General features: G+C 42.5%; 2 protein-coding genes across 2 annotated transcripts; both read right to left on the bottom strand.

Moving 5' to 3' along the window:
- Positions 1 to 289: 289 nt before the first annotated feature.
- Positions 290 to 11,423, bottom strand: jade3 (jade family PHD finger 3). Its single transcript, XM_083647158.1, has 12 exons — positions 11,272 to 11,423; positions 8,454 to 8,522; positions 8,191 to 8,250; positions 8,022 to 8,104; positions 7,181 to 7,338; positions 6,632 to 6,822; positions 6,307 to 6,518; positions 5,776 to 5,943; positions 5,551 to 5,667; positions 4,664 to 5,122; positions 4,033 to 4,150; positions 290 to 3,145 (listed from the first exon to the last, which is right to left on the bottom strand). Exons 3-12 carry the CDS (start codon positions 8,237 to 8,239, stop codon positions 2,283 to 2,285), a joined length of 2,418 nt encoding a protein of 805 aa, XP_083503284.1. The 5' UTR covers positions 8,240 to 8,250; positions 8,454 to 8,522; positions 11,272 to 11,423; the 3' UTR covers positions 290 to 2,282.
- Positions 11,424 to 11,711: 288 nt separating this feature from the next.
- Positions 11,712 to 18,911, bottom strand: rp2 (RP2 activator of ARL3 GTPase). Its single transcript, XM_083648206.1, has 5 exons — positions 18,625 to 18,911; positions 16,921 to 17,589; positions 13,783 to 13,897; positions 13,481 to 13,566; positions 11,712 to 13,368 (listed from the first exon to the last, which is right to left on the bottom strand). Exons 1-5 carry the CDS (start codon positions 18,790 to 18,792, stop codon positions 13,285 to 13,287), a joined length of 1,122 nt encoding a protein of 373 aa, XP_083504332.1. The 5' UTR covers positions 18,793 to 18,911; the 3' UTR covers positions 11,712 to 13,284.
- Positions 18,912 to 24,478: the final 5,567 nt, after the last annotated feature.

The following is a 24,478-nucleotide window of genomic DNA, read 5'->3' on the forward strand; positions in this document are numbered from 1 at the left end:
TTACATTAATACACGCATCTCCTATAGTTTTAGTCGCTACTGTGTGGCAATGCTGCCATCTAGCTTTTGTTAAATTGAGCTTGCTGGCAGAGTTGCATACCCATAACTCCCATTAATGACAATAACTGAATGGTTAATATTCATAAGCCACGGCGTGCCACGGCATGCACTATCTTTAGTTTCATATTATTGTTAGATTACCTGTAACACTGGCCATCATCTAAACAAAGAACAGAATACAATACTGAATTTTCAAAATTTATTAAAAAATGTACTTTCCAAAGGAAAAACATAACATAGCATGTGAAAATACATAGGTCCTTACGGTTTTGTTGTAAAATGTGTTCCTAAATGTGTTTCTCTAAAATGTTACTTTTCAATTTACAATCCACTTTACAGTGCTTGTCTTGGCCGCTGGCAGAATTATACGACAAAATAAAAAGGTAATTTTTGAGGTTCACTGCACAAAAATGAATTCAAACAGCATTCATTCATGCTGGGAATGTATCACACAGGTGAGTGAAATAAATACTCTACTCAATGCTTTCTTTCAGATCAGGCCTTGTAGAGACCAGTACATAAGAGTAACAAACCCTAAACAGCAGTCAAGTTCAACTACTCTACATATAGTAGGGTATTTGTAAATTGATTGGATTTACATACGTCAGCAGTGGAAGTAACATTTCACTTTGGCATAACATTTGGAGATTTTGGCACAACTTTGCCGTTGTCGGTGAATTAGATCATCAACCAATACTGGCTGGACCAGTTACTGTAGATCTCTAGTGATGCCACTCACTTTTGTTTGCTTCCGCTGGCCTGAAAATCACACATTTGTTGCTATGTGACAAGTGAGGCAGAAAAGATTACATTTCTTGGATTTTCTGTTACGTTTCAAAAAGCACTATCGCCTGGTCTGATTTTGGGCAGCGGTTCGTTCGTGGAGTCCTGTCAAGCTGAACACTGGAAAATGTTGTAGCAAAGTGAAACACCACTTTAAAACTTTCACTCAATGTCTCTTGTGGCATCACTGGCACTGGCAGCAGTAGTCTGACCGACACTGAGAATCACTAGACACGACTTTTAGTAGACATAAGACCTCATTAATTACATGTAAGTGAATACCAGTTCTGCCAGGTCATTCCATTATCAAGTCAGGTAAACTACAAATGGCAAAGATTACAGTATGCATTTAAATATGTTCAAAAAGAGCAGGTTAAATTCACACCTCACATCTGCCTGTAGATTGTGAGTCTGTATTCACAGTGTTGTTCAGAGGTCATATGACTGCCAGAGATCCTACAGCAGTATTCAGTCTTAGTTTTACGCATCCAGTTTCAGGTTTAATTATGTCACTGAAGGAAACATCAGGGAATGTAGTTATGCTTTCTAACAGCTACACATTTCTTTACATGATTGTGAAGCAAGAACTTGAACGCATTAAGTTAATGCTCTTGTCTGAGCAAGAGATGACACCCTGGACAACTGAAGGTACTAATACGGAGAAATTGCATTCCTACACATAATAAAAAGGCATTTGTTTTAAAATGACATTGGACAAATCGTAGACCTGTAAAATGAAGAAATTTGACTTAGGTCATCAATAGTCAGTTTATCACCTCTGAAACAGGTTGACTGTAACAGAAAGTTTGCAAGAAAGGCGGGGGGGGGGGGGGGGGGGCGGAGAGAAGATGCTAAAATTCACTACAAAACCTCCATCTGACATGTCAGTTTCAGTATAATGGCCATACACTGTCAAATTGTACAAGGATTAAGATTCTGTCAAGTTTGATTCAATTTTTGAACATGGTCTTAAGACAATATGTACAACAATATAGTCAAAGGCAAGTTTAACCTATGTGTAGGGGAGGGAGCGCTTTAATACAAAATTGTGCAGAGTACAAATGTAATGCCAGCCAAAGAAATGACAGGCAAGCATGTTAATCTCAGAAGACCATACAGGTTTGCTCCTCTCAAATCAAGCTGAACCATGACAACACAGAGATATACTGGATATCTTCCCAGATCCTCTTGGGTGATGTTCTTCTGAGCTACAATGCCCTTCATGCATCTGTTGTCGTACTCCTGGGTCTGCCCCTGTCCACGGCACCGTTGGCTTTGGAGCTCGGTCTGGTCCCTGAAGGCATGCCCCTCAGACTATCAGCACCTGACAGACAGGGCCAGCAGAGGGAGACGTGTTCAGAGGGATGGCCTGACACTTAGGACAAATGCCGGAGGGGTATGAGAGAGCTGTGGCAGTGAGGGAAGTGCAGAAATAGCCGTCACCTCTGCACTGGTTTTCTGGAGCTCAGGGACTGTTTTCCACGACTGGTCCCTTTGCGATAGTCACTCCCCGGGCCGCCTGGCTGCTGCGCCCTGACCTGCCTATGGTGCCTCCCTTTCGCCTCTGGCTCCGAGTCACTGAGCTCCAGGTCAGGGCAGTATCCGTCACTCTCCTGGGACGACCGCGCGGCACCAGGCTTGTGCTCAGGCATCGGCTTGACCCATAGTCTCTCCTTGGCTGAACCCTTACGAGACAGTTTGTCAGAGACCCACAAGTCCTCTGTGGTCCGTACTAGGTTGACAGTAGCCTCTTTGAAGGACCTGCTGAAGTGCTCCATGGTGGACTTGCGAAAGCTGCTGGAGAGGCTGCCCTTGCCCACCGTCTCGTTTGAAGCATCCTGGTCATTGGGCGTCTGGCAAGAACTGTCCTTTTGAGCCACAAACTTCTCCAAGAGGCCGTTAGCTTTGGCCAGACACGCCCGGTCTTGGTCAAGTTTGCCGTTGGATGAGTGTCCATGGAGGGCAGCATGTAGAGCTAAGGGTTTGCCAGTTGGTTTGATGGGTAATGCTGGGCTGCCTCCTGCACTGCCCTCTCTGTAGGAATGACTTGAGGAAGACAGCAGGCCATTGGAGCGGTCCTCTCTCCTGCCACGGCCGTGGAGCTGAGGTTTCCCCTGGCCCAGCCCTCCCCCCATGTGTTCATGAACATTCCCACTGTTGTCCGGGCAGAGGGGCCCATTCCCAGATTTGGAATTGGCATTTCCATTTCCCAGGCTTGAGACTTTGGGCATCTTCAGCTTCAGAGTTATCCTCGGAGGAGGACGGAACAGCATGCTCTCCACGGGCAACGAAGCAGGGAGGCCTTCAGAGAAAACACATTTATTCAGGATTAAACAGAGCATGGTGCAGGTTAAAACAAATTGAATTTAGATTTTTGTCTCACGATTACAACAAAAATACCCCAAAAAGACAAAAAAAAAATCACAGGCCCCTAGGGTATAAATATGGAGGAAAGGTGGCATTCTATAAATGGGCGTGTGACATAACAGCGGGAGTGACATCACAAGAGGAGAATGTTCTGCTGGGGCTGACACAGGGATGCAAAGTCATGCAGAGTGAAAAAAGGTGGCAGATACCAGGGCAGACATAAAACCACTCGGAAATCCTCATATTTTGGGCTGAAAAATGTGACACCTGAAAGTGACTAGTTTGCATCCCTGTGACATCACTGCAGGGAGTTCCATGAAATGGAACAGCTGGTTACAAAAACTAGTCTAAAGTACAACTAAATGCCGCTATGTGTGATTAACAGCTAATGGGCGTTGTTATGCTTAAAGTGGATCTGAGAGGCTAAAAAAAAACGTAGGTGCTTATGGCTTTTCAAACGGTTACTACATAGCCTACCTGGTAAGATTTCAGCAACCAAAAAAATGCAATATTGTTAACGAATAATCGTTCTTCCGCCAAGCAATATAGTCATTCAGCCGCAACCTTTAGCAGAATGGTTACCAAGCAACAGACAAGACGCGGTTTGGTGCAGTAATACTGTGATGCGGTCACAGGTGTGTGTATATTGTGTGTGAGTATTTTACAATGGCTTCAAACGCAGCTCAGCCAATCAGAATCAAGGACCAGAACTATCCATTTCATAATATGCAAAAACAAAAACATCGAACAGTCTCTGTTGTTATAATTTGCAGGTGGTCTTGTAATAAGAACAAAAACACCAGAACACATAAGATGGCTCACCAGCAGAGACCTCCTGGTTCAAGAGCTTCACATGCAAGTTGAACATCTGCTCCTGGGCTTTGCTCTGCGACAGTTTCAGCTTCTCCCTCCGACTCACCATGTAACACAAATTCCTCACCTACAGGATGAGAAGACACAAATAAATCTAACAGTGGCAATTAAAAAGGAGCCCTCCACCATTTTGTCACGACATATGTAAATGATTTCCTTTGTGTTCCGATATAAATTGTTTTGCTCTGTCCTACCTTGAGAACTATACTGTTATGACATTACTGTTATGACATTATTAATCTGAGGCTTTGGGCCATGCTATAACTTTAATTCAATTCCTTTAATTGATGTAAATCAGAATTAACCTGAGAGGTCAGCTCAATTTGCAACTCATGAGAATTCAGTGACTGCCAAAGCCAACCATAAAAAAAATTCATTATAGTTTCTAAAGATTGGGACATATGGGAGATGATACACATAATGTATCAGCTTGATTTTCTTATGTGCTCCTTGAAGTAAAACAAGTTAAATATATACTGAAAAGAGAGACTTTCTCTTGCAGTGTCAAAGCTAATCATGAAAGAGAAACAACCAAATGTCTCAGCAGCAGTACAGAAAATTATTCCGCACGAGCACCCACCCTCTCCAGATCCTGTCGCAGGTGCATGAACATGCGCATGCGCGTGTGGATGCTGTCCGCCTGAGGCTGCAGCAGCAGATTCTCCTCCTCCTCTTTAGGGGGCAGCAGAGCTTTGTTAAAGTTTGATTTCCGCTTCAGCTTCCAGTACTGATAGATGAAGTCCATCAGGTGCTCGGTGAGGCCGAGGCCCTGGGCCAGCTCGTGCGGCTGGATTAGGGTGTAGAAGTCCTCCTCTAGCTCCTGCAGTCTCTGTGCCCGCTGGCCCACTTTCTCAGTCTCACTGGGGGGTTTGGGGCGAGCCGGGCTCAGGCCAGGCTCCCCCGCTTTTGATTTGCTGTGCTTGAGGCAGTAGGACTTGAACTTGACTTCGTCGCCTTCGTCCAGTATGGTCTTCATCTCTAAGCTGTGCTCGAAGGCACATGTCACATGGAAAGGAGTGGTGCAGTTCTTTACAGAGCACTGAGAGCAGAGGGGGGGGGGGGGGGGGTAAATATCATATAATCAATATAGTTGGTACCATTACCCAAATCTAGCCTCTGTGTTCCTTTATATATGTGCCATTATTAGGGCAGTATGCCCTTGTATGACTATGTTGATGTTTATTATTTAGTTTCTTACTTTATTTTATTTTAACACAATCTTGTGATTTTAATGTGAACGCTGTTCACTGTTTTGTTGTGTGCAGTGTAATACTGCATTATATTGTTTTGTATTTTCTGTATGTTGCAGGGACCCCAGGAAGAATAGTCTGAATAGTCAGACTAATGGGGATCCATAATAAACAATAAACAATTTATGTAGAGAAACACTGTATGTTGAAAACAAAAGGTGTGCCTGCCTATCCCCATAGTTTTACATGAACAGTGACAACACTGATCCACACTCACCTGGATGCATGCGCCCGTCTTCACTTTGCAGACATTGCAGATGAGAGACCAGCGACTGGGTGGGATGTGGGATACTTTGGTGATGGGCTCCATTCGCTCTGGACAAGCAATGCTCACCTACAGAATATACAGAAGTCCAGTGTGATGAAAGGTGATTTCATGCTCTTGTTGTGGAAGCACTTACAGAAGTCAGGAGGTAACGGATAAGTGCATCCCATTATTTACCTCTGGTATCCACAGGGCACAGCTTACGTGTGCCCACTTGGTGCCTGCACGTGTGGCCTTCATGGCACCACCCTTCTTGGGACACAGAAGGCACTGTGGGTCAATGCCAAGGACACAGGTCCTACACAGCCAGTTTCCAACAGGCACTTTGACGATGCCATAGCAGGCCTAGGAGGGAAAGCAGAAGATAACATAAGGGTTCTGGCAACATAGGGCTGCGTTGGGCCAATACAGTAAATCGATGCGTAACTGGCACATTTCTCAACACATTTTGGCCTGCTGGCCATTGAGCAAACATAAATATTCAACGTCACATTCTCATCTTTCCATGTTTGTGAGAGAATGTAGGGAAAAAAAATGCTGTTCTGGTCACAATATTTTTCTACAAGTGATAGTAAAAAGTTGCCTATATAATGATGTCCATTATATCTCAAGTACTGTGTCTTCAGTCTTTGTTAATATTTGGTAACAGACACATGAGTTTGCTATGAATATGCTCATCTGTGTGCTGAAAGTTTCACTACTGCCTACCTGGTGTACACAGATGTTGCACTTATCACAGAACACCATGTCATTCCCTTCTTCACTATCAGGGGAGCGGCACACATCACAGATGACGTCCTCATCGTATTCGATCCCGAGCCCTTCCACCGTGTCGATGGCGTGGTTCATGTTGTCATGGCACTGCCTCTCCAGGGCCTCCATGGCTCGCTCCATCGTCAGCTCATCTACAGGCCCGTCCCCTGGGAGACAGACGTACAGTCGTTACAGAAGCTCCAGCAGACACACCGTTAGCCTATTCCATTTAGGACAATGCTTAATAACAGGCAGTGAGTTTTAAGATCATGTTCCTCACCCATATGGTCGAGCTCTGTGTTGAGAGCATGCAGCCAGTGGAGGTCCATGTCATCCAGATCGTAGCGACACATGCCCTCTGCCAGTTCTTTGATGTTGACATAGCCCGTCTCTGTGGAATCTGGGCTCCAGCACTGGATATACTTCCTCTGGCGAGAGTAAAGCACCTCCTTGCTCTTCTCTGCAATGATTCTGAACACACAGAGACAATCGTCAAAAATGTATCATAACTGAAGGTTGTGCTTATTAATAAAGCCCAATAAGGTTGTGTTCATTAATGAGGCACAGAAACACAGATCAAAGGAACAGAATCTTGTGATATAATAGCTGCGTAAGAAAAAAAAAACATATAGATATACACACACACACACACACACACACACACACACACACAAATACATATATGTGTATGTATGTATATATATATATATATATAATATATAACATACATATATATGTAAATATATAACTATTTGTAATTACAGTGGTTTTTCCACAGGCTGATAAACAGCCTAACCATAGAGAGCTTTAGGGATGGGGTTAATGTTACCTGACTGAGGGCTCTGGGATGGTGTCTGGACTTGCTGGCACCTGTACTCCCTTCTCCCACTCCTGCCGCCAGGTGTCTGCCAACAGGTAGTAGTCCTCTGGAGAGACATGGTGGGAGTCAGGCAGCTTCATGGCACTGATCAGGTCTTTTCTGAACACCTGTGGGAGAGGCCATGGGCCACGATTATTAAGAGACTGGCCTTGAGTCGTTTGCCATCATTACATTCAGAGAACAGAACACATAAAGCCATTTCTAAACATGCAGTGAATTCCTGAACATATCCACACGTTACTCAGCAACGTATGAGCACACTCCCGCGAGCACAAATTTGACCCAGCCAACCCCCAAGTACAAAGTCCTGCCAGAGGGGGTCTAGTTTAGCAGCTCCCGGCTCATTTCCAGAACGTGGAGTGGCGGGCGGGTGGATTATTATAGCCTGCCCTATAAATAGTTGTTAAATGGCACTTTTACAAACCATTAATGTCCCCGTGCTATTTAATTTCATAAATGGACGTAGTTACGTGGCTGGATTATTTGGAGTAAACAAGTAAAAGTTTAATTGTTTCTTTTCCTTCATCTGCCTGTTTGAATCATGATGATAGTGCTGCATTAGGCTGTTGGGTGATAAGTGCCCACTATTAACGTTCAATTAATTAAACGGGTAAACTCATGGCCAGATCCATCCATTTCCTCAAGTGCCAAGTGCACACTCTAGTCTCTACACCGGAACATTTTCCTCATGTTTAGAAACAACGATGTCTGAAATACCCAGACCTGATTTAACGGGCTTCAGTGGCTTTAGCATAGCATTTGACGGCGAGTCCAAGAAAGCCTCACTTACTTCAGCCGGTTTCTTTGGGTCAGAGGCGGGGGTTCCCGGTTTACTTCCATATTTGTTGGGGGAGCAGAAGGAGGTTGAGGGACCTACATACAGAGAGGGTGTCAATTACACAAGCAGTGAGGAAAATGAAATTGTTTGGTTTAGGTTGTGGTTATGGTAGGTTACTCACTCTCATTGTCAGAACTGTCACTGCTGCTTGAGGACCTGAGACGTTTCATCCTGTAGCATCCTGCAAAAGAGAGGACAAACAAGTCAGGCAAAAGAAACAAGCATTTTATGGAATTTCAGATTGTAGAGAAAAGGCTCTAGTTATCAATTTCAAATATCTATTTGAAAACTTTGGCCACTGGACTGAAGCTAGATTTGGGCTCCGTCCTGTTGGACCAGCCTAAGATATGGACTAACAGTCTGCACAGAGGATCAGTTACTCACCATAAATTTCAAATCGAATTGCATGCTAGTGGATTCCTCTGGCAAACCCCAAACAACCTGTTTTCATACCTGCAAATAAGAAATTAATGTCAGTCCATAAAGTAGATGAATGTAACATCGGTGTGAAAAATGTCCAGGATAACAACTACCAATATCATAAGTCTGACACACCAGAGAATAATAACAAATTTAACGTTTTTTAGGACACACACATCAGAGAGATTTTTTTTTTTTTTTTTAGCACACATCTACCCCCCCCCCCCCCTTTTTTTTAGTTTTAGGTGTCTCTCTCTCTCGCTCTATCTATCTATATATTCCTAAGTGCTTCTTCGTATTGGTGGGAAAAACAAGAGAGATGGAGGCATGGGGGGTACAACAAAACTCCCACACCAAACCTCCCACACCGGATTTGAACTCAGGAAGTCACGGGTGGGGTACACATGGTTTGCACCTCACCTCACCCTCACAACACAGGGGGACTCAAATCCCCAGAAGCCCCAGATACAGTACGTTTTTTCAACAGACAGGACATGCCTCACATTCCCCATGTGGACAGGACGGGTGAGAGAGAGAGAGGGTGGGGGGGGCATGGCACCCATTCCATACTCTTGCATACTATATGCCATGGTATGAGCAAAACACACAAATGCAGTAGTGAGGAAAGACGCGCAACCGGCACATACCATAACTAATAACACACTGACCAAATGAGCCCTACAAACTTATTCCTGTCCGCAAGCACAAGTCAACCACACCGTCCAGCTTATACTTAAATACACACCTCCCAGTGTGTTGTCTGTGAAAGCACAAGAGACAGGCAGTACTCCCCCTGCATTAACAGCATCTTGCACCCTCACAGCCACTTCCATCTACTCAAAAACCAACATGAGGAGAATGTTTTAGCACTCCACTAATTTGGCTTTGCAACAAGAAAACAAAACTGCAGTGCGTGACCAACATGTGAATCTTCTACATCAGTGGTTCTTAACATGGGGTCTGGGAACCACCAGGGGAGAGGTTGCCAGGGGGGTCCCCAGCAAATTGATGAATTGTTAAACTTCACAATTGTTTCATTTTCAAGAAGTTAGTTAGAGAATGGAGAAGAATGACGGTTTTGATCATAATTCCACTGTTATCGCTCTACCTACCTACAGATAAGTCATGATGGAATACTGGACAAAATCAATATCTAACAATAAAAATATTATTCTCAGATTTGAGATAAAATCACATCAACTGTCTCTAATGTGGACTAAATTATGGGTCCCTGATTATGAAAAAGGTTGAGAATCACTGATCTATTGAAGCAGCCATGTACCTAAGCTTCGGTAAAAAGCAGTCATCTCTTACAACTTATATAGCAGAACACCTTTATTATTTTAAGTGTATTCATCTGGCACCTCAAAAATGTACTCTTGATAGTACTATGCTACTTTAAAAATAAAACGACACACACAAATACACACCACACCCAGTACGATCACCTCCACAACACGGAGCAGGGCGAGGCTTATTTTGGAGCTGCACTCAAAACACATAGGCTGCATCTGCTATTGACTTAAGTGTTTGTGCCTCACTCTCTTTAAATGCATGACACTTTAAGTCAAGTGTTCAGTGCACATTGTGAGGTTCAGACAGTTCATGCTACTACAAAACTGCAATTCAGATTTTCCATTTTGGTCCAAGTTTTTGTGGTTTTGATAAATAAATGTAACTACCAGTGATGCAGTGGTAAAATAAATTTATTGATAAACTATGACATCAAAATCAGAATGACAATCATCCAGTCACTGATCAGTCACTGGGGTGGGGGGGGGGGGGGGGGGGTGGGTCCATCACATTACTTTGTGCTCTGTATGCCCTTAAAATACCACATTCTTATAATCCTTCAGTTTGATACTGCCTGCTCTGGATTTAGGTCATATGGATTTGTCAGGGAGTGTTGCTAAAGAAAGGATAGGCAGTGTAAGATCACCAAAATTGTGTAATATTTAATTTGGACTCTAACCTTACTAATTAATTACCAACTAACATTAATGCCATCCAGAAAATTAGGAGTCATTTCATTTCACTATTGTTTCACTCAATAGAGGTTAGCACAATGGGAAGATGAATAGGGATGATCGTCCATTGCATTGGTTTCACTGTCCCCACTGCTGTCTCCACACCCCCCAATATAAACAGCTGTCCTCCTGTTCTGTAACCAATCGTATATCGTCAGATAGTTGGCCGTGTCCCAGTGTACATGAAACTGTTTAGGAACCCCTGTACAGAAGTGAACGGGGTATTGTAAACGATGGGAGACATTGCGGTTCTCGCCCTGTTTACGTTGCTCTCTCGAGTGTAGTGCCCCCAAATGCACATGCCTTGCCTGGGTTCCACTTCACCGAGCTACCGGTATCTTACCAGCAGACTGGGCATGTTTAGAATAAACAAATCCATAAACAAGAGTAATAAACCGTCTGCCCTGCCCAAGTCCCTTGGCGCCAAACAGGCCTTCAGCGGGCTGCAGTGTAGCTACATACACAGCTATGGAGAAATCAAACATGGGCGCCACCATCATACAAAAAGATGTCACTTCCTAGAGCAGCTAGGCGAATATTCATAAAGCTCGGCTTGTTTATTCAGGGTATGGGACATTGAAGTATCCGTACGTTAACATATGCAGTTAGATCGCTGGCGTTATACATGATAAAGCGTTTAAAATACTGAGGTTAAAGCAGAAAGGAAGCAGGCCCCGTGGCCTGGATAAGCCATCCAGGGCAAATCTTGGCACACTGAACACACGAGCATATTGTTCAAATTCCACGGATCTTACCTTGAATCCACGCAGTATCGTGAGGTTTGTTCCGCCTAGATATCGGTCACAACCCAATTTCCAACATGTGCATATAAAATAGAGACTCTGGTTGTCCCTAGTGATTAAAATTGTTTATTTTATTCCACCATAGTAGGAATCTCAAGGGTTGCAATCTCTCCAGCCTCTCCACCACCACGGCACAACAGCTCTATTGTACCGCGCGCCCCGCAGGGTCCTAAACTCCGCCGGGTCCCGTTCAGTTGGGTGTGCTCGATTTGTGCACGGAGTTGTCTGGAGTTAGCTTGAACCGCTTGAACCTTTAATATTATGTTCATATGAACCAACAGAAACAACAGCAGTAAACATGAACAATCACTAAAACCATCGGAATAAAATTAGGCAATAAACCACGAGAGGCTGTGATTTAACATTAGAATTTGACACTAAGTGGGCTTCTTTATTGCTTTTATAAAATGACAACACGAATACACTGTATTAAAACATAAAGTACGTCAATGTAAAATAAATATTTTGCTGTCAATTCATTTTAATGTGACTCAGCCAACTATAACTTTTATGACAGGATATGTCACTGCAGCGTCAAATAGGCTAAGGAATTACAAATGGGAAAGGTTTCACACAAGTGTATTGACGATAATATGCAAACCTGTATGCTCCAGAAAATACTTCTAAATACATTTAGTAAAGGCAAAGGTTGTACAATAGTTTGATACATCCCACTACATTCATGTTTTAACAATCTTTCCAACTAATTCTCTCTATGTTATAGCCTATAGAAATGCCTATACATATTCAATGTTCTGCATGTATTTTGTTATTGATAAATTGAATGGCTTGACCAAATTCAACTGAGATTAAGTGTGATAAAGCTATTGACAATTGACTGGAACACTCAATACCAGCCCAAATGATGAAAAAAAAAGATAATTGGGTAGAATTCAGATAGTTCAAGTGAAAGCTGCTTCATTTAATTGTGGCTGAAAATAAGTCACTTTGGTGATGCCTACAGTGCTCATCTCAAGTTTGTCATAGTTACCATTATCGCAGTAAAAAAACAAAATGTCTTCTTCCACTCCTTTAACTTTTCGAATACAGGTGACTATGGGTGAAGTGCAGAAAGCTGAAAACAAACTGAGGTCCCACAACTGAGAAATTTTTGCTAAAGATGATTTAAGAACACTAATTTGTTTCCTATACAAAAACATTCAGTTGACAGACAGTATAAAACAAATGATACAGTATTACAATATATATAAAATAAATCTGATTACATGAATTGCCTATTTATATATAAAACAGCCATTTTTAACTGATACACCTTTTCCCATTTTGATTTAATCTAAAAATAGGTAAGTGAACCTGAATGAACAGCAATATACACATATAAACCTTTTACAATCCAATGTTTGGCCTAACAAATATTGACAAAGATGTACCTACCTATCACCTACCCAGCACGTTTGCAATATACACAACTTACACAAAGTCAAACCAAACACAAATACATCCTTGTAAGAAATAAAAGTAAGATTCACATATTAAAAAATAGAAATCCCTCTGGTATTCTTGTGCTGACGTTTTTCCACTGAAAAGATTCTTTCAGAGAGTAAAGAGAATACATTTACAGCAAAAAAAAGTTACATTCACATAATGGATGAAAGAAATGGAATGATCAAACACATTCATAGAAAATATAAATATTCACAGCACTAGTAATAACTACCATGTGTTCAGTGCTTTACAGCAAATGTTTCATCTTTCTTGTCTAGAAGAGAGAGGGGAGATTAATCTATCAAGTCTGCAAACTGATGGTTGATCTGAATACTCCTATCGTTATCAAAACCCTTATTAATATGGCATTGTTGAGTTAAGTCCTCGTCATTTTCCCTTATAAATTTGGAGTCAAAGGCAAATAACACATACTACCAATATCCAATCCTAATTGGAAGGTTGGGATTTAGAAAATCTGATTCAAAATCTGATGTGCAGTTTGTTTTGATGCTCAATTCTTCACAAGCCCATCTGCATGTCAGCGAAGTTGAAGAAGTTGTCCACATCTCGCGAAGAAGTATTTTTGTTATCAGAAACAAAAACCTGCAAAAACAACAAGAAACAGAAACATGCTAAGCTTGGTGTGGACATTTTGTCAGAGAGAGAAGCTATCTCTGTGAAAACTAGCAAAGACAGATGCCACAAAGACCATTACCTTGGTCCCGCTGAACACCTCATTGGCAATATTCTTGCAGGCTTCCACAACTCCATCACCGTTCAACTCCAGGGCAATGACTGGGCCTTTGGTAATAACATATGAATTTCGGTATCAAACAGATTATACATAATAATAAAATAAAATATTCATTTCAGAATGAACAGAATAGAGATATATGCTACAAATCGTAATTGTACGCTTCCTTTGTCATGAAATGTTTTAATTTCAATTGGCTTTTTGTCTGAGTTTCTTTCTGAGGGAAGAGATTGTAAAAAAAAAATGGGGGAGATTAAGCATACCTTTAGTAATCCACTCCTCCAGACCCTCCGCATTGTTCTGAAACACTCTCTTCACATCTTCAGGTCGCATCGAGACTTCCTTGGTCTGGATCAACACAAAACCTTTTGTGGTGGTCTGTGAAAATTAAAGACCATCACACATAATGAACATCAAAGATTTACTGTGAAACATCAAACAACGATAAGAGTCCTCCACTTATATAAATCAAATAAAAATGATGTGTCAGCACAGGGCTCCATTGCTGTTGTGTTTGGGTTCAGTCTGTCTCATGCTTATGTGATTGAGTAATGCATATTTGGCAACACAACACACCCAATAATAACACAACCAACCTGCTACAGTTTCCTATAGGTTCTCTACAAGTCAGTCAAAGAAATTGATATTGAAACTGATACTCTTCTTTTCAATGCCTCTTTTGCATAGGCGGAACAACTACATGCTTCACAAGAGGGATCAGTTCTCTCCCAAAACACAATTGCTTGTAGGCCACATTTACATAGTCGTCTATAGTCATCAGTAGTGTTATTGTTAGTAGTCTGATAATAATTTAATAGTTAATGTATTATTTGGGATATGCTGGTTTATATAACCCTCATCATATCTTGATCATAAACATCCTTGTATCAATATCTATTAATGTCATGTTTACAGACAAAAGCTTGTTTTTATTTAACACGTTCACTGCCATTGACGAGTTATCTCGGCTTACAGAATCCGACGGTTCACTGCCAAAGACGAGTTATCTCGGCTTAAATTTTTTTTTTTTTTTTTTGACGGTGGGACGTGGATCAACGCTCCGCTCCCCACGTCTCCTATAAAAATATTGGAGTCAGCGAACGTGTACAACCCATTCCACGGACCCACTAAGTGGCGACAGTGCTCTCCACACTAGGAAAAGCAGAGCCAAAACTGTAGGGTAACGCGCGAGGAAACCATTCTCTACTGTAAAATGGATTGGCGAAAACGCTTTCACTTTCGCGCATTATCGCGCTGGGAGCTGGCGGTGGGGGATTCCAAAAATAGACTGGGTGGAAAACACTTTGAAACACGCAGCATAAAGCCTAGAATCGCACAAAGCTTCATCAAAGCTCTCAAACCCAAGAAACAAGTGAGCCCTATCCACACTCGCTGCCAGGGAGGGAGGCTGCTCAAACTCGCAGCAGCAGCAGCAGAACACTCGCTTGTGACAAACGCTGCGGAGGAGAACGCCCACGGAGGGAGGAGTTGGAAGCAGAGGGGGGTTTCCTGCTGTTATGGAGGAAATTACTGTTCAAAACTATTGTTTAGATGTCTGACGTCTTACTGATGCCAAAAATGAATGGTTAAAGTGACTGTTCTATCGAATTTCACAAAAAGCCGTTTATCTCAGAATAAATTTCCAGACGCTGAAACCATGCTGTATTCAACTGCTAATGCTTACATAACTACCGTAAATTTTGGACTATAAGCCGCGGCTTTTCCCCCGTTTTTTGGCCCTGCGGCTTATATAACGGTGCGGCTTATCTATGGATTTTTTCGAGAAGAAAAAAAAAAAAAAAAAAAAAAACGGAATTCTCTCTTTTTTAGCACTCTTTCTAACTATAAATCCACTTCTGTTTTAATTTCCTCTCTTGCCCTCTTTTCACCACACCGCGGACACTGTGTGCACTGTAAAAAAAAACACAGGTGGTGTTGTGTTATGTTGTTTTGTTGAAATGTTAATAAATGGGAGCTTCCTCAAACAGCCATCTCTTTCCCGACAATCCCCTCTGTGCATGAACCCTTACATATGGTAATTAAACATTAAAACACAATAAAAATAAAAAATAAAAAAACATTAAAACACCTGCGGCTTATAGTCCGGTGCGGCTTATATATGTAACAAACAGGCAATTTTGCTGCTGCGGCTTATACTCCGGTGCGGCTTATAGTGCGGAAATTACGGTACTAACTCTACAAACTAACTCTTTTAGACAGAGAAAGCACACATTCTATTAGTTCTTTTGAGATATTGTGTGTTCACAAAATCTTAGCAGAAAAGAATCCTCGGGTCTTGAAAGATGAGCCAGAATCCTCAAAAAAACCCTCTGGCAGAACCTACCTACAGTAAAAAAAAAAAGGCTGGCAGTGAATGTGTTAAAATACTTGGGTGTGAGGATAGATCATTTATCTTGGAAAGATCATATTGAAACTGCAAAAGGACAAAACAACTTATTTGTCTGACTTAGATCTTTTAGAGTAGACATTTTTTTTTTTACTTCTGTGATCATGAGTGTTCTACAGTACTGTAACACTACATGGTACACTTGTTTGTTTAACTGTTGTCTTGTGTCATGTCATGTCTGAATGTACTGTATCTATCTTTGTGCCCTGTCTTGATATCTGTGTTCTTGATGATGTAAATGGAGCCGCTGTGATGCAAGACAAATTTCAGATGTGTTCTGACAAAAAAGTTTTATCGCATCTCATTAATCGAATACTTCTATTGTACTATAATAATTAAAGGAAAGGGAAAGTGTGTGTAAATGTTTCCAGTGTTAAGAACACTTAAAAACACAATGGGGTGCAACATAATAAGCCTATATTCAGTCAACAATGTAAATAAGAATCACTGGAATAATCAAAAATTCAGACAAAGCTCATCTCAGTTCTAGATTTCAGAACAAATCCTTGGATGGTGTGACAGTGACACAATAGCTAACCTACTTCCTTAAATGAAAGTAAAACAAGCTTCAGTCATGAATGCAACTAATTTGATTTGACTGATAACCAACTGCATGTTTTGCATAATTCCAGAAACCAAGAGGGTGGATGCAAATGTTAAGGATTAGCTCAATTTGAATAAAATGAACAGACATTCTTCCCTCTATAAAATGCTGAATCTTGGAATTTGGAAGTCATAGTCATTGCAGTTGTTTTTGTGTTTTCCCAATCAATTGTGTAGCCTTACAAGGCCAGTTACTGCATGGCTAGGTGCACCCAACATATTATCAGTTTATTACCAGTAGTATAAGCTCTGATACCTGATAACCACCTTTTCCCCTCATTGGTCAAACACTTCCTCCACATACTAACAATACATAAACCATGGTGTCAACTCAAGCGCAGTGAGACAGGCTAAAGCGCAGCATCAGAACACACTTCCTTATTCTTCTCACCTCATCAATCAGTTTGCGGGCATTTGCAGTGGCGTAGTCTCCAGCAAAGAAAACAAAGAGGCAGGACTCTTCGCTGTCCTTACGCCTTCCTCCCTTTGTCAAAGGCACAATGCTGCGTGCCAGATCAGCGGAGACTCGAACAGACTTGAACTCAGACTCTGGGTCTGGGACCGGCACATGATCTAGAACCACCACTGCCTCCGGCAACAAGCTCCAGTTGTTCTCCCCGGAGACGGGGGTGAAATCATGTATGTTGCTCCAGTTATTGTTAAATATGCTGAGCCCGGCATCCTTGAAGTGGAAGGCCAGCTCGGGGTAGTAGTACTGAAAGCAACCAAACTTCATGCCTGTTGAGGACTCAATGATGGGTTGAGTGGCACAGCACAAGAACACCTCCATCTTCTTACAGTCCCGTGTGCGAAACTGCTGACAGGCCACCACACACTTGATGTCCTTACAGTCTCTGAAAAACACACTGCCCTTGACAGGTCCCAAAACAATGCGACAATTCACACAGTCATCGATGGTAATAGTGGCAGAATGGTCAAAGACGTAGATGTTGCAGTTCTCACAGTCTTGGATGACAAACTGTTGCCCATTGAGTTTGTCAGGCAAACGGCCCACTGTGACATCTTTGAGACCTGTCACCATGTAGTCCTTGGGATCAACCTGTGCAAAGACAAGACCACAAGTTTGGTATGTCAAATGGAAGAAACAAAGGCTGAAGTAATCCATGCACGTCTTGCTTGAAAATCTGAATATGATGCAGATTATTTTGGATAACTTAAACTAAGACACTAGTTTACTTACAGGTATTTACCCATTTTTAAATTCAGTATAGCTATTAAGTGCTACATGATGTAATGCATTAGTAGCCTACTAGGAAATATAACAAGTTGCCCACTTGTATTCACGCCTCTGTACTTTTCAGGTGCAACATCCTCAGATGAGTCAGATCGGAAGTTGAACAGCCAGTGTCTGAAGCACTCAAAGTAAGTACAGTATGGTTAGCCTGGGTTCGGCTGCAGACCATCAACTGTTGTGTGGTGACGTTAATCCGATAATGAGCTATATCCACGGATTGAGGGGAAAGCTTCGAGACCGCATTTAACTAGCTAGTGATGTCGCAATAAGGTACATGTACTGTATGTGCAATGAACCCACTACACCCAAGCTAATTTAGGTTTTAGGTGCAGATTATTTTGAGACTGACTGATTGACTGCCCATATTTTTTTTTCTTGCACTTCAAATCTCGATAAGAGAGCAGTGTCGTCTCTTGTAACGTTACCTGCAGAGCTGCACGCAGCATAGCCCCTGGAGCGCTTTTAATTCAGCTCATACAGGTCGTAAAGCGCAAGGGCTACACGCAGCAATAATCCGTTCCATTCAATCGTTTAACGTTAGAGCTAATATAAACATTGAGTTAACGTTAAATTACTGCCCAATAAACTTACTGACGCTGCATTATAGTGAGACGTAACGTCGATGGCTAACGTTACATTGTAACAATTTGCCTGGGAGCATTTAAGCAAGCATGTTATCGTAGCCAAATGGTCGTAACCTAGCTTTATTAGCCGAGGTTATGCTAATTTGGTAGAATTAGCTGTCTCAATAGTTAACCTAGGCAAGCAAGCTGATCCCAACTTCCACTGACTTACAAACATTTTATGTTCCGTGTGTTCTTTCCAACAGGGTAACGTTACCTTTTCACGCTTATCCCAGCTGTATTGTTTCGGTGCCTCATCGCCGGTGTTATTGCCAAGGGGAACAGTGTTGCTTGTCGCCGTAGTTTCAACAGTCGTTGTTGTCGGAGTGCGCTCCTCATTTTCAGCTGCTTTTCTTCTGGATTTTTTTGAGAAGAAACAGCCCATTTTATCCTTTCAGTTATGACCAAAATAACCTGTTCTTGTTATGCGCTAAAGGACGACGCTCCTAAGTTTACGTGGTCTTTAATTCAGGAGAGATCTTCCTCAGCTCTGCTTGCTTCAGCTTCAAGCTACCACGCAGAGCTTCCCGTTTCCCTGCCTCATTTCCTGGCCAATAGACACTGAGCTGTTCGTTAAATGGCGAATCACGGAACTGGACCAAGAGGTGTGCACTCACGACGCATTCAAGTGCAACCTGTAAACACGCAAATCCCAGCATCCCGTTTTTATTTTATAGGCTGCGTGCTTTGGAACGCTTGTTCATGTTCCAAAAAATACCATCAACATAACAGGGACATCCAATCTACTTATTACGTTAAAGTGTAACTAACCCCCAAAACACTTTTTTTCAGCTTTTAACCAATGACTTTGGGGGTGATGTGTGAAGAATTCTGGTCAGAATTTCCACATTTGACACCAAACTGTTGCCATTTTACCATTTGTATCATTTTTCAGCAGCATACCTGGCATAAGCGCCCTCTAAGGGTCGAACGCTGCTTTTTTTTCTTTTCTCAAATGAATGGGATATTTGGTACAACCTGACGTCAGGTTGTCCCCAAAGACTATGGGATTTCAAGATAGTTACTCCCCTACTCCCCCTGTACCCTTTCGGCTCCTCACAACTCCAAGCCTATTGCCATGATGTCACTTGACCTGTTAATTTATTACAATCGCCTGTTATTTTCCTACCAACTCCTATGTAACACAATACTATCAATAAACGCCACTATAATCATAAAAGGAAGGACATAGCAAGTAAATCATTCCCAACCTTTTTCATACTAAGGGGCCCTATGATGAGATTTGGTCTCATGTAAATCTTATTTTTTTATTTTTTATAGCCTAGATATGATTTTGTCCAGAATTCCATATAATTAGGTTGAGAGACAACGAATGCTGGAATCCTCTCAAGGACGACTGGTGGTCTTCTGTGCCCCTTTTCGCTGGGGACACAGAGCTGCTGCACTGACTGCCCGGAGGGAGGGAGGGGTTTATTGTGTGTTTGCAGCAATCAGCTCCGAGAGCCCAGCATCAAAGTGAGAGCCTCAATTTCATCCTTCCGCAAACAAATCTTATCGCAGCGCACATGTAAAATATAACGCTATACTACGAAGTGACAACGTGACAAAGCTGGTCTAAACACATCGGCTACTATAATAACGTCACTGTGTACAAGCAACGCCAACTTTTCAGGAAAGTCAGCAGAGCAGAGCGACTGGGGACTGGGGGGGGGTGACTCGCTGTGTGTGTGTTTTGCTGCGCGGAATGGATTTGATCAGGCAAGTAGCTCCTGTGCTCTTAAAATACTGAACACCACGTTGTCATATTTGACATATGTCTTCATTGTAGACAGTTTATCGCTGAATGTGTCATTACATTATAAATATCTTACCTGAATAAGCTCAAATGCTGTTAGAGGATTATCACACCGAGTCTGATGCCCTTTCTGCGGCCACGCAGCAGCTCGTAGGCACCCTGCCTTTTAGAGCGCGAGCAGGAGCTGCTGTGTGCTCAGGCAGCGGGGACGCGCGGGCGGAGCTCTTCACAGGTCTGACACTGCCCTGCCTGCAGTAACTTTTAACAAGAATCACGAAAAGCCCCAAAACGCAAATTAAAAACGGATTTCATTGCGCGGTTTATCTCTAGTTAGACGAGGGAATTACGTGGAGAAATCTCGCATTGTGTTACCCCAGAGCGAGAGGTTTGTCCTATTGTGGGTGTGCTGCTGTTAACGAGCCCATGTCACTTTGCTCTCCTAACGTAGTTTGAGTAGTTTCCATAGAGATACATGCAGAAAAATAATTAAATTTCTAGTTCGCCACTGAATTACCAAATTGATATAACTTAAAACCATTTTGAGCAAAGCTGTTTCCAAACAGGCCACCAGCGTTGGCTAGTTGTTGATATTTATAAAGATATTGCCCCTCTCAAATAAATTATTTTTGAGGCAGTAGGCAAACTGTAATGGCGTCGATTTCCGAAAAAAAATCTTTGACTTGAACACAGCCAAAGAGTCAGTATAGACAAGAGTATATGTAATTTCTTGGTTTTTTCCATAGGTATTTTCAAATCACTGTTCTGATACATATCTAGGGGGTTAGTCCCCCTTTAAGTTGCAATTCAATTTGATCACTTTTGGAATTAGGCAGTATAGATAACTTGCTGTGTATTTATTGGATTCAAGTTCAATCAATGACACATCACTAACTGTTCATAAAGCGACTAGACTGACTGACTTCACGATATCAATATTTAATGTTGACATTAACGTTGATGTACTTTTGTCAGTGGCTGAGAAAGTTCATGGTGCTAAAGGCAGCGTTGGTACTCTTCTACACCTCCACCGTCGAGCCCATCCTCGCCTCCTCCATCACTGTTTGGTATGTATGCTACTGCTGTCATCAAGGACATCTCCAGACTGCAGCGCAACATCTGCCGTGCTGAAAAGGTGGTCGGATGCAGCCTGCCATCCCTTCAGGACCTACACACTGCCAGGATGCTGAATCGGTCTCGGAAAATCATTGTCGACCCCTAATATAAACTCTTTAGGGCTCTCCCCCATGGGCAGAAGACCGATGTCTGGCAGTACCAGAACCTCTCGTCACAGGGACACTTTCTACCCAACTGCCATCTGCCTCTTCAACGAGACCCGAACACCCCCACAAATAAGGACTCTCTCTTATCACCCCACCCCCCAAGGCAATTATCCCATGGACATTAATGCTACCCTCAACCTGGCACCATGTCACTTTAAAGGATTTTATATCTTTCACTTTATAATTTGTGATTGTTTTTCAGTATTGCTTCTTCCCTAATTGATGTGACCGCTGCGCTACATATTTCCAAAGTCTAGTCAGATTCCTCATTTGTAATCTAATTACTTACTGTGGTTCTCAAAGTTAATCTTGAATCTTGAATTAAGCAGTTGGAGTGTAAACTTCCAGTGTTAAATACTGTAATTTATCTACATAGTCTGGGGCCAAAAGCGTAGCACCACGGTCTTCCGCCGGAAACGGTCTGTGCTTTTGTGCTCCAAAAAACAATTCTGCTCTGAAAACAGGGCATCATACCCAGATAGCAATGGCACGTCATTATGGCCGGTGGCATCACGTTCGCACAACGTTGGAAACAGGTTGGCTTACAGTGTACTGTAAACAGTCCTCTGCAGGCATTTTCATTATTTTTATGTTAATATTACTTTCTGAAACTTCATTATTTTTATGTTAATATTACTTTCTGAAACTTCTTTAAACCGTATATGGCAGTGTTATGTCCAAATTTAACTATTTATGCGAGATAAAAAAAAAAAAATCAGCATCCTGATTCGAGTCTGGTACCGCCGACGTGGAAGCCCAGGCGTAATTTGTTCGTTGCAACTTCATTTGGCATGGTGAATATATATAGCTGCATTGCCGACTTCAATGACTGATTCTCTTTTAACCATGTAATGCAACACTTATACGATGACACAGAAATATATTTTACATAATGTATTGTGACGATTTAGGTATTCGTCCAGGAACCAGGAGACTTATAGTTGGTATAGGCTTTTATTCATGGCGACGACGGACGGCCGACCAGGGTGCTTTGCGGGGCCAGAATGTGACGTGGTGGTAAGGAATAAAGCAGACAACGCCACCTTGGGAATTTCACCCAAGGAAGTACTTTTAACATGAGACCAAATACCCAAAGTCTATATGCACAGATTCAATACTAAGGAAGACAGAGACGTGTTTCCAAATCAACAATGTTATTGATTCAGGAGACTGGAGGGAGCTGAGGAGGGAAGAGGTTAGGCAATTCATACAGCAAGAATGCCATAAAACTAGCAAGAATTCCATAAACTATCGGGTCAATGGTACGAAAGATAATTTATTCAAAGACAATATATTCTTTTTGTTTTGCTGCTTCCGGTGGTGGGGTTGTCGGGGCGGTGGGGCGGGCTGCGGGGGCGTGGGCTCTGGGCTGGTTGTGTGGGGCCTTCCGTGTTGCGGTCTGGCTGCGGATCGAGCCACCGACCTCGTTCATCCAGGGCGATTGGTGGACAAGCCGCTCTACCCCTTGAGCTAAAGCCGCCCCAAGGGCTAAGGTAATATTGTCCCCTAATCTAGAAAATACATTATTTTACATCTCCGATGTAATGTGATACTGTATAATAATTAATTGGATTTATGTGTTCGCCCTAGTGCCACCATTGGCCCGACCGTGTATGCCCAACCATTTATACAACATCAGAGTCAACTTTTGCCAAACTCGTGCCACCCTCGGCCCAACCATGTATATCCAACCATTTATACAGCTTATCGAGCCAACCTTTGCCACCCTCGGCCCAACCATTTATACCGCTCATCAAGCCAACTTTTGCCAACTACGTTTTCAGCTGCCGACCAATGCCAACCTATTGCCAATGTTGTGCCAACGTGTCATTGCTATCTGGGTAACGTAAATAAATGTGATACCCAGGGGCTTAGGCAGAAATTCAATTATGGGTGGGCCTGGATAAAATTGGGTGGGCCTGGATAAAATTGGTGGGGCAATTGCATGATGAAATTTTGCGCGCAAAGCGCACAAAATTCCTAGATGTCATGAAGTCGTCATGCATTAGACTCTGGAGATGATGTGCCCTGCATTTTTAAGCTACAAAACCATTAGCTAGCAAGGCAGCAGCAAGTTTGCCTCTAGAAAACAACCAATTAATTTTTTTTTTTTTTTTTGGGTGGGCCAGGGCAAGAAGTGGGTGGGCCTGTGCCTACGCAGGCCTAGCCTAGGTAAACCCAGCCCCCACGTGACCTGCTCTCTCAGTTCCCAGTCACTAGTGACTGAGAACAGGTCTGAGAGCAGGTCACGTGGGGGATGGGTTTACCCAGGCTAACCCAGGCCCACCCGTAGAAACGCCCCTGGTGATACCATTATGCGTTATCTAGCTATAAATGTAGGTACAAAAATTAAATGAACTAACACCATATAAAACCATCTTTCTATGGGGAACAAAGTGGAAACACCGCCGGAAACACTACCGGAAAGCACTGGGGGTGAGTCTAAAGCCCATGCCACACCAATCAAACATTCTCCAACAACCATGTTTAATTGGTGTGCTGGGTTAAACACAAACAAACAAGGATTGAAGATGTCGAATCTGACCAAACAAGGACAGACAACTATGGCACTGTTGGCACACCAAACAAACATTGTCTGTGTGTGTGTGTCCGTGTTTGTTGTGTTTGATTGGTGTGCCACGGGCTTTAGAGGGGAAGACTGCTGCAATTTACACGACGGTACAATTTACGAGATGAGCCTGAACGCACCGCCCACGGCGCGTTGGGCGCACCTCTCTGGGCGTTGTCTTTACCCCGTGGTCTCCAAGGTAGGAAGAAGCAGGTTACAAACTTCGAACTCTGGACATAGCCTACATAATATGCCACTAGGGAAAAATCTCATAAATTCAATCGTACAACATTTTGCACATGCTGGGGTCTTTTGACATAAGTTATAGGCTGATTTACATTGCTAGCCTAGGCTACTGTCAATTAGTTGTTCAATAGTAGCCTGCTGTTACATGTGCACAGTGCACAACCACAAACACGCAAACAGATTAGCTGGCCATTTAAACCACTAGGCCCCTCTAATCCCC

Source organism: Poromitra crassiceps (genome assembly GCF_964638095.1).
Source record: "Poromitra crassiceps genome assembly, chromosome: 12".
NCBI lineage: Eukaryota > Metazoa > Chordata > Actinopteri > Beryciformes > Melamphaidae > Poromitra > Poromitra crassiceps.

Excerpts from the sequence above, each read along its gene's own strand:
- jade3 (XM_083647158.1), bottom strand. The coding sequence starts at position 8,239 with ATGAAACGTCTCAGGTCCTCAAGCAGCAGTGACAGTTCTGACAATGAG. Across the intron at positions 7,339-8,021 it reads ACCCAAAGAAACCGGCTGAA|GTGTTCAGAAAAGACCTGAT; the intron begins GTAAGTGAGGCT and ends CCTCTCCCACAG. Across the intron at positions 3,146-4,032 it reads GAACCAGGAGGTCTCTGCTG|GCCTCCCTGCTTCGTTGCCC; the intron begins GTGAGCCATCTT and ends TTTTCTCTGAAG.
- rp2 (XM_083648206.1), bottom strand. The coding sequence starts at position 18,792 with ATGGGCTGTTTCTTCTCAAAAAAATCCAGAAGAAAAGCAGCTGAAAAT. Across the intron at positions 13,898-16,920 it reads CCCGCAAACTGATTGATGAG|ACCACCACAAAAGGTTTTGT; the intron begins GTGAGAAGAATA and ends TAATTTTCACAG. Across the intron at positions 13,567-13,782 it reads GGAGGAGTGGATTACTAAAG|GCCCAGTCATTGCCCTGGAG; the intron begins GTATGCTTAATC and ends TTATTACCAAAG.